The 10,770-nt window shown below is 34.4% G+C and overlaps 1 protein-coding gene across 12 annotated transcripts in view; it reads right to left on the reverse strand.

The window, feature by feature from the left end:
* The window catches only part of LOC143899780 (uncharacterized), a 36,633-nt gene extending 26,238 nt beyond the window's left edge, over nt 1–10,395 (reverse strand). For 11 of the 12 annotated variants that reach the window (XR_013257602.1, XM_077410370.1, XM_077410369.1 and 8 more), the window contains exons 1-16: nt 10,240–10,395; nt 9,471–9,654; nt 8,958–9,135; nt 8,495–8,680; nt 8,021–8,254; nt 7,640–7,886; nt 7,314–7,431; nt 6,539–6,732; nt 6,021–6,259; nt 5,004–5,490; nt 4,232–4,496; nt 2,239–3,693; nt 1,907–2,065; nt 1,389–1,515; nt 1,046–1,260; nt 793–917 (exon numbers count right to left, since the gene is read on the reverse strand). Coding sequence is in view for 11 of the 12 variants with exons in the window: in XM_077410370.1 (XP_077266496.1) it covers nt 793–917; nt 1,046–1,260; nt 1,389–1,515; nt 1,907–2,065; nt 2,239–3,693; nt 4,232–4,496; nt 5,004–5,490; nt 6,021–6,259; nt 6,539–6,732; nt 7,314–7,431; nt 7,640–7,886; nt 8,021–8,254; nt 8,495–8,680; nt 8,958–9,135; nt 9,471–9,621 (4,380 nt within the window). In the remaining variant the exon portion in view is untranslated. The remainder of the gene's footprint in view (nt 1–792; nt 918–1,045; nt 1,261–1,388; nt 1,516–1,906; nt 2,066–2,238; nt 3,694–4,231; nt 4,497–5,003; nt 5,491–6,020; nt 6,260–6,538; nt 6,733–7,313; nt 7,432–7,639; nt 7,887–8,020; nt 8,255–8,494; nt 8,681–8,957; nt 9,136–9,470; nt 9,655–10,239) is intronic. The other variant, XM_077410365.1, reaches the window with a different exon arrangement.
* Nucleotides 10,396–10,770: the final 375 nt, after the last annotated feature.

Genomic DNA, 10,770 nt, shown 5'->3' on the forward strand with positions numbered 1-10,770 from the left:
TCCCTCTTCACCTCATTTGGGCCCACTATATAAAGACCCGTTCACGTTCAATTCTACCTATCTTCGAGCGTGAGTGGGACCTATTTGTATTGTTAATACCTTACAATATTTTCTATTGTCGAAACTAGATACGAATAAAAAATTTACAACTTGAAATATTTTCTATTATGAAAAATGTAATAACAAATTTTTCTTCCTTATAAAATTTATATTTTCATTTTTTGGGTTTTTTTGAGAAATGCAATTACTTCTAATATTGTAAACAATAGATTTCATCATCCTACATTGATTATTCTATCTCAGCTATTCACCTATAATAAAATTTACATTTCTAATGGAATATATATTAATGCAGAAATGCAGTGGAGCAAAATCCACACTGTTCATCTTTAAAACAAAAATTATTTTAACTACATTTAATTTTAATTATTTTTAACTATTATTTTATCTTTTTGAATCTACAGCCAAAATACAAAATTCGGATATAATCTAAATTTTATGAGATAGATTTTATTTCGTTTAACCAGTAATGCTGGTAAAAACCCAGAAGTTCACAATATCAACGTAATTTACGACATACAGAATTGTCGAGCTGTTAGTCTCACTTGAGTGTTAGCACAAGACACGCTCGAGGACAAAAACCCCAATAAAATAACGTCTAGAAATATTGGTTATTCTAATGAATTATCGCGCTTTTTCAGCCATAAATTCTGACTAAAGAATTAACGCATGAAAACAGATGCGATAATCAAAATATTTTTCTTGTTTCTGCAATATATATACATCAATTACCTGTTGTGCCTTTTTCAAGCGAGCTGCGGTTCGATTTTCTCGAGCTTGATTTAAATATGGACTTCTCTTATCGGTTGGAAGTGCTCGCCATTTCTTCAGGATTTGCTTGCATCTCTCGGCCCACACTACACATAAAGTAAAAATATTCATTAAAATATTATAAATCATAATCTTAAAATTTAATTTCAACTTTTGGCAGAATCAATAGAAGATGAAAGACATATTCAAAATAATTAAACAAATATACTCTTACCCGGATATTCAGTTTTCCATTCAGGATGATTCATATTAGCATAGAGAACTGAGGCTGTTGTTGCTGCCTTGCCCAATGCTTCGTCGGCTTCCAGCTTCTGATTGCTTCTTTGGTTATATGAAATGGTAGCATTGCCTGCTGGAGCGTTTCCCTCGTCTTCTGGATTCACCCATGGACTAGGTGGCTCCGAAAATGCCGGACTAAACTGTGGACTACTAAAAAATTAAAAAATAATTTACATTTACAAAAATTAAAATTGATATCAAAGTACACATACATTACATATAGTTTTTTTTTACATCAAAATTTAATTTTGATATTTTTAAAATATATTTATTCTTACTTGCTGTATTCGGAGTGATATGGTGAAGGCGGTGGGAAACTCATTGGGGAATTTAAGTTTGATTGACCAACCGAGGGTAGAGCACCAGGTATTTGAGGTCTCGCCAGAGGCATTGCTGTTTGAATACCTATAAAGCAATTAATTTAAAAATAAGATAAAACATATAAAATATATAAGAATTATAAGAAATAAAAAATTATCTACTTCTAATATTTTTTATAAACAATGAATATATAATTCAAGTTATTCTTACTCTAGTATTCAGAAAACAACAAAACTGATGTTAAGATGTCCGAACTTGAATACTCGAATATTATTAAAATATATTTTTGAATGTATTTTAGAATCACCTTATTGTATGTCATTTAATAAATAACTTAATTTCAATTCTCTTCCATTTTTCTCTAATAATTATTGTAATTTTGTCGTTATTTTTATTCAAATTCTAATTTAATGTTGTAGGTTATCTATATAACTTTAATCACTGTTTTATTATTGATATAATTGATATGCATTACCGGGATGGGGAGAGGGTGATACTAAAGGGGTAGACGATGAGGGATGCGAAGTCTGAGCTTGGACAGAAAATACCGATGATTCCTGAGACTCCTGAGATTCATCGGTCAGAACGCCTTTAAATATTTCCTCGATGTCTTTACTATCCATATTAGGTAATCCTTAAAAAAAAAAAAAAAAAATTATAATATTCAATTTTATATTTGTGTTTAGTTGACTATATTCTAATGTTCTACTGAGATAATATCAAAATGTTAGTAAAATAATATATTGTATTATTTCTAATATTCACTGTTTATGACATAACATTTAATGTTTACTTGAAAGTGCTTACCAGTGTCTCTGACCATCGACTCCAAATTAAAATGTGGACTGAGAATATCTGTCAATTCATCTTTACTTCCACCTTGTGCATCATCCAACTCGTCCAATGCTTCGCTCGCCTTCGCTAAGTCCTCATCGTTTTCGTTCATTATTGTATTCACTAAATCGCTATCCAATAAATCTCCGGAAATTGGTAAAATATCTCCGAGTGCTTCAGTATCACTCCCGTCATCTTCCACGATTTCTTCTCTTTTGATTTGCTCAGGAGCAATCTTTCCGTCTTCTTTTTCCTGTTTAGCTTTGACTTGTTCCATTACCTTCAATTCGTCTTGAGATAACTGAATTGTATTGGCATTTTCAGGAACTTTGTGTTCTTCCTCGGATTCGCTGCTGCTCTCAAGATCTTTCTCCTTTGTTGTATCCATTAAATCTTTACCAAAAAACGCTTCTTGCATGTAGATAGGAAAACATTCCGCCAGTTTCGTTTTTGGCTTTCTTCTCTGAGGTTTTCTTCGGGGTTTATCGTCCCCCATTCCTACGATTGAAGATTCCCCAGATTTCTCAGCATCTCCTTCTTCTTCTTTGTCCTTCCTGGTTCTCAATCTTACAATAAATCCTCCAATTCCTAATTTTTGCAAATTTCTTTGACGTTTTCTTCGCAAAACAGGAAGTCCATTTTCCGAAGTGCAAATGCTGAATCCTTCAGGAGCAGGCTGGTTCCATACCATACCTTCTTTCAATACTGTTTCTGGTTCATCTTTGACATCTATCAATTCTAATTTGTTATTTTCCTCTAAAGAATTGTCTAAACTTCCTCCAGCAATGACAGATTCAATAGTCGCCATGATATCTGCTTCTTTATCCACCATCTGAGGCTGTTTTCTTTTCTTTTTTCTTGTTTGCTGATGTTCGGCGGTTAATGATTTAATATGATTCATCCCAGCTTCGGAAAGATATACTCCTTCCACCAAATATTGTTGCGAGGAAGCTTTAAATAATTCTGTACTTCGATTTTGAGGTGGAGAGGACGACCGAGCAAATTTCGAAGATGGTTTAGAAAGAAGATGAGGAGGGGGAACATCTCTAGGACGACAGAGAAGACAAACGTAACCTTCCGCAGCGCAGCGTTCGGCCTCAGCTTCGCTTTTAATCGAATCACAACCGCAGTGAAGCCATCTTTCACACTGTACGCATTGAATGATGAGATCACCCTCCTGATAAGCTTCTTGGCAAGCTACACAAGCGGTATGAGATGCGCAGAGTCCACACTGGGTGTAACTTTTTTGCCAAGATGAATTGAAACCGGGATCGTTGGAGCCACAAGTCTGACATTGTGCACACCATTTGCATTTCCAGGTACCGTGCGGCACATAATCCAAGGGGGGGTCCATACAATAAATGTGATAGCTGATATCGCAGTCGTCGCAAAGGATCAAACGAGCTTCGTCATTTCGTTCACCACAGCCTTAGAAACAAAATATTTTATTAAAACTAGAATGCCTAATGGAATTATTTCAATTCATTTAAGATTTTTTTAGATTATATAACGCTACAAAATAAATAATAAAAATCAATAAAATTACCTGTGACAAGATATTCCATAATTGTATTAAATTTTAAGTTGTCATTGCTGAGCATTTTAATAAGTTATATACTAATACGTTTAGAATCAATAATATGTGTATATTATTTCTATTTTCAATATAATATTAGATAATAATATTATAATAAATCCCACTTTAATAATAGACTATATCAAATAAAATAGAAGACTAATACAGATTGATACAAATTATCAATAAAATGTAAAATATTATATTTCAACTTGAGCTAACTTAAACTGTTTTAATTTTTAATTATTAATATAATAGTTTTGATTTATCAATATATAATTATGGATTTTTTGTAAATTTAAAATTTTTTAAAATTTGTAAAAAACTTCAATAACGTTTCACTAACCATTTTATAAATTAAAATGTACATATATTTCAATTTTTTAATACCTTCGCAGACAGTACAGTCGAGACATCGCCAGCCCTTTTGTAAGATGACTTTAGTGATCTTAACGCTAGCGCAATACGGATGATAACACTGGCCGCATTGTACACACGCAATCAAACAACCTTCCTGATCCATACCAATCGAACCGCACATCACGCAAATATCTTGAGTTAAAACAAATTTATCCTTTGCCGAGCAAAGGATTAACCTGTTCTCACCCCCAAGCTGTTCTTCTTCCTTCGATTGGGATGAATCTGGATTCGGACTCTGCAATATTGATGAGAAATTTATATATTATTTAAGTTATAGAGAGATAGATTCAGTTATCTATTACATAAAATATGTGATAAAAAACCAACAAACGTTCTTGTAATGAGAATTTTAACTGATTGAAATTTATTTTTTCTTAATAAAAATATCAAGGTATCAATAACCCTTAAGTTACAACCAACTAATTAATGCTATACCAGAATTAATAATAAATTATAAATTACAGCTTACATACTAATATTAAATATAATGCAATGAAACATTGAATATATTAAATGCAAAATTATATTACTTAATCAACTACAAAAGAAAAAAACAAAAACTAAAAGAAAAAAATATGCATTAACAAACCGATTTCGCCAATGAGTAATAAATAATTTTATTAATTAAAAATTTATTAATTTACTAATACAAAAACAAAAAATAAAATCAAATGTAAAATTGATATAAAAGTCTATATAAATATAAACACATATCTATTACAAAACATTTTATATCACATACCTGCAAGCCTACTTCGGGCACTCCATAGAACCCTCTCATCTTTCCTTTGGGCCCTCTCTTTCTTCCAAACTCTGTCATCTTCTGCCTCTTCTGATAGCCCAGTTTCCCAATACCTTTGGGCCTACCAATAACCCCGCTACTAATTCCAAATCTTTTCTTCGCAATCTTGGTGACACAAAACGGTTTTCCTTTCCCTAATCCAACAGAATAAAGCGCTTCTTCGGAACAACCACTTGGATAATCTAACTCAGAAGACTCGCCATCAAGGCTCTCTTGAGAAGCACTCAGACTTAAATCGCCTTCATCGATACTATCCTTCCGTCTGGCCACCATGGCAATGCTCTTGCAATGCAGGCAGACGTATTCGTAATCCGGTTTCGTTTCCTTGCGCTGCTGATAAGTAAGCGGGTCAGCTTCGGGATCGCATGTACCGTGCACGAACTTCTTGCAGGCATGACATTGGACCATTTCGCGATATGCAGCAGCTCTGCAAGAAAAAAATAAATAAATATAATAAACAAAGAAATATAATAAGAGCAAAATAATGTAGGATAATAAAATGTAGTATAATAAAACATATAAAGGATATATAATAGAATATATTAGAATATAAACAATATGATAACGATTACTTTTAATTTAAAAAAAAATTATAGATATTTTTTGTCTAAAAATTATGCATCCTTATGTACTTGAATCAAAATATTGGAAGCAATAATATCAAATTAACAGCATAGCAATGAAAAATAATACATAATATATAAACAAATTATTATAATAAAAATTCCACAAAAATTTCAAAATTTAATTATATTTAATAATTTTATATTGGTAACTCTCTCTCTCTCTCTCTCTCTCTCTCTCTCTCTCTCTCTCTCTCTCTCTCTCTCTCTCTCTCTCTCTCTCTCTCTCTCTCTCTCTCTCTCTCTCTCTCTCTCTCTCTCTCTCTCCAATAAAATATTAGTATTATTTAGATAATCTAACCATTTGTACAAATGTTCGAGATATTTCAGTTACCTATATGCTTTCCTGCAGAGCGGACAAGAGAAACCCTTGTTGCGCTGCTGATAGCACGAATCACAGACAGTATAATGAGAATGCCACCTAGAAGACAGCCCAGCTCCTGGAGTACGTGAACCACAATCGGTACACACGCGACAACACTTGCACTTCCAGCCATATTTTGGAATAGAAGTGACAATCGGTCGCAAACAGCCAGGATGATAAGCCTTGTCGCATCGTTCACATAGCATCACCTGTAACAAAAATCTTGTTTTACAAAAGCCATTAAAAAGAACATATATATATATATATATATATATATATATATATATATATATATATATATATATATAATACATATATGTATTATCGGATATTATGTATATAAATTATTGGAATGTAATTTCTAAATTTTTCAGAAAATACATTCTAATATTTCCCAGTGATGATAATTAATTTGACATATCAGAAATTAGAATTTTAAATTAGAACTAAAGTTCTTCGTAAAATTCTGTCTTTAAAATTTCTGTAACCTTTGAAACATCCTCGGGTTGTCGACAGACTTGACATACGCGGCAAGACACACACTGCCATCCAGCACGCACTCCAGGTAGTAACGCCAAACCCACGCAACTTCCGTGATAGTGTTGGCCGCACACAGAGCACATTACTAAATTCGAAACGTCGCCCATTCCATAACATTGAACGCAAGTTACCTCCCCACACACTGTAAGTGTAAGATTTTTGTGCATTTTTTGCAAAATTTTATCTCTTAAAGTAAATATTTTAGGGGAAAAAATTGCTTTTTAGACCAAATTTTAGTTTTGTGAAGAATATCAGGGGTAACAAATACATATGCACATATACATATGTATATATGTATGTATGTATGCATATATATATGTATGCTATCAAGGAATATACAATACATTAACTTGGTATGCATAAAATGCATTTAAACAAAACTCAGGCGACCCCATTTCTAAATTAGGAAAAAATGAATCGCATAATAAAAACTATGTTCAAAAACATGCTTGTTGTTACAATATTTATTTCATATTGTATAGTTCCACATTTATCACTGAGTGATTTCGTCTGTAGTAATAACAAAGCTTTAAACCCACAAACTTAGTTCACAATATTGATAAAATAATTTTTTTATATTTATGTGTAAAAAATGTATAAAATTTAGATTCATTATTATGTTTTTACTTCTTTCTTTCTCTTATTTTATTCTTAGACATCAAATAAAGATTAGATAGTAAAAAATTGTAAATAAAATAGAAAGTTTAAAAATGAGAAACTTACATGAAAGCGGAACTTGGCCGAGATGCTGACTGCAGAAAAGGGCCAAATTCTTAGTGTCTTGAAAGCAACTGCTGGCCGCGGCACACGGAAAATGAAAATAACGATTGCACGATGCCACCTGTTGAATATCGATTATAATTGAGCAATTATAACAACTGCACAAATACAAAAGAACAATTTTTTCAATTTCTAGTTTTTATCTTTCTAATTATTTATTTTTAAATATATAATCTTATAAATAATAACTGTTCGTATTTTGTGTACTTCTATTACAATTATTATCTTTTATATCACTGACTTGTTATAATGGGTGAACCATAGCTTACTTTGCAGGGAATTCCAGCACCATAATGCGAACAATAAGCGCAACGTCTGGAGGAAGCTTGTAGAACAGCACGACATGTCAATTCTGGTAGTAAATCTTGACTGTTGCTAGACCAGATGATACATGATTGATGAACATAATAATGGTTGGCCAAGGAATCAAACAGAACCCCGACATCCGGTTCTTCCAAATAACCTACGATTGTCAACTCTTCCACCGGTTCTGTGAAATTAGTTAGACTAGTATTCCTGTAAAAGATAATTGCAATATAATAGACATAAATATATATGTATTTTAATTGTTTAGTTATATTATTTGATTATTTCCATACAAGACATCAAGCTTGATAAATTTGCTAATAAAATTCGTAATATATTTTTACCTGCATTTGGCTAAACTTTTCTGCCTACGACAGGTAACGGCAATTCCAGGTCCAGTAGCACGCGGACTTTTATCTCCTGCGACGACGACATTGACGAGATGATCAGTAGCTGTTTCATCACGGTTTGTCGGCTTCTCGGGAGTGAAACCCGGTGGACATGTCAGGCGCAAGAGTTCACCTTGTCCCAACTGACTCCTCTCGCCTAAATTGCATAACGCGCATACTTTGCCCGGCCTAGAGAGGTTTATAATTGTAATTTTTAATATTGTTCAAAATATTTAAATTTGCCTTTTCTTTTAATATTTAATTTTTTTGTACTTAATTCATCAAAATAATTATATTTCATGAAAAATAAAGAAAATATTTTTTTTATAGAAATTCAATTACATATAAATTATTTCATAATGTTTTAAATACAATTGCTTAAACTCATTTTGCGTCCAGAATAATTGAAAATTATAGAGGATATTTTACCATTGTTCAGGAAAATAAGGGGGTTCCTCCGGCGCTGGCATTGATCTATCAACCGAGTTTCCCATCAATTCACTGTCAGGAGCAGTATCATCCATCCCAGTTGTACGCAAAGGACTTGGAGATTCCGATTGTGTATCATCATCTTTACTTTTAGTACGACGCGGTATACCCCTTGTATATCCAAATCTATACAAGTAAATAATAAAATATGAAGAAATGACATCACAAATGATTTATGTGTACTCTGTTAACAGCATATATATATATATATATATATATATATATATATAGGTATATATATATATAAAATATTATCATAGTCTCACCTCCCCCCCATACACGCACGCACGCACGCACGCACGACGTACGCACGCACGCACACACGCACGCACGCACGCACGCACACACACACCACGTGCGCGTTTGTATTTGTTCAGATAATAATTATAATAATTAAACAGACCCTTTGCCTCTGGCACTGCCCCTTCCAAAGGATCTTCTAGTACCTCCTCCACGAGTTATACCAAAAGGTCGTTCTTTCCGGGGCCTGCCAGGTCCACGACGAATATTCAAAGGTTTACCGCCAGGTAATGGAAACTTTGAGTATCGCAACGGATCATGAAAAGCCTCATCTGGTGTAACTGGAAAAAGAAAAAGATAAGTAAATATGAAAAAAATAAATTTAAAAAGATGAATAAATGTGCATAATATTGAATTAATTATAAAGACATATTTAATATTAAATATTGCATACATATGTATTCCTTTGTAAAATACTAAAATTTTCTATGTAAATTTTGTGTTATTTTATTCTAATTTCTTTACTTATAATTTTTAATACTTTTTAATATTTTATCAACTTAAATGATTATATTTTCATAAATATCATAAATAATAATTGTAGTATACTTATCACTTTTCCAAAATAAATAAATAAAAAAAATGTTTACAATGTTTAAAATGTAGTTACTATTACCAGGAGTCGTTGGAGTTGTCTGTCCAAGTAATTGATCTGAGTTAGCTGGAGATATTGGGATTCCTGCTGACTCTTCATCTTCGTCTTCGCCATCGGAACCCTCGTCCAACTCCATCTCCTCTTCACCTTCGAGACGCACTTCATCATCCATGACACTTCCTCTCCCAGTTTTTGATTTACAAAGCTAAAAATTACATAAATGTTACATAAAAATCTTGTCTCTATAAATCTAAACAAAACAAAAATATTGAGCTAATTAAAAGTGCTTACTCGTACTTCTCGATTTTTGTACAAATTAGAAGTCTAATTTGTATTGAATCAAAAGCATGATATATAAAACAAAAGTAAAAGAACTTGGCAATATTTCGATAACAAGGTACTCTTCACCTCGAGACTGCATAGCCAGCATAAAATGCTTGTCCAAATATTGATAATAAAGTTGAATATATTCAGTTCGCGATAATGAAAAGGAATAAAATTTGTTCTAGAGTAATTCCCCGCTCCCCACCTCTCTCCCGCCCCCCCGCGCCTTATCCAATAAAGCGACACTCGTCGTTCTCCTCCGGCTGAGGAGGAAAGCCCAGGAGGCGAAGGGCCTTCCAGGCGTCGCGACGGCGACGGCGACGGCGACGGCGACAGTGACGGCGACGAAGAGCACGTTCGCCAATCGCCATTACTACGTAAACAGATTCTCGTCAGGGCGCGCCGCCGTTTACCGTTCGCGTTGGCGGGGTGCCGCGGAACTCGGCGCTGAGCGCGGTCCACGTACCTGAGAATTTAATGCTGCCGACGAGGCAACGTGAGTATCATGATGGAATCGACGACGGATCGCTGGTTATCGTGACGAGGGCGGCACAACCAGGTAAACATGTTGCAGCAGCGCGAACGGTCGGTGGAAAAAAAATGTCACATACACAGGTAAGCGAACGGAATCACCAGCGCGAACGGAAGAGTACGCGACGCGACTAGCGTACTAGGATCACGGAGAACGGAGGATATGCGCGCGCAACCACGCGCAGACGCGCGCAACGCGCAAGTCCGTCGCGCGCGCGCGCGGCCGTTGCCCGCGCCACACCGGCCACACCACTCACCACAGTCACCACCCTCTCACCAGTCGGCACTGTCGGCAGTCACCATTGGGCGCGTTCAGCAGACACAACCGTTGAGTTCGTCTTATTAACACTCCGCGTTGATTGGTTGGTTCTAAAAGTAAGACCCAATCACGTTCGTTTGCTACTGAATGGTTTGTTCTGCTGAACGCGGCCATTGACCAGGGTAGCGATCATGTAACTTTTTTCCT

The sequence above is a fragment of the Temnothorax americanus genome, unplaced genomic scaffold (genome assembly GCF_048541705.1).
Source record: "Temnothorax americanus isolate GAGA-0224 unplaced genomic scaffold, ASM4854170v1 Scaffold29, whole genome shotgun sequence".
NCBI lineage: Eukaryota > Metazoa > Arthropoda > Insecta > Hymenoptera > Formicidae > Temnothorax > Temnothorax americanus.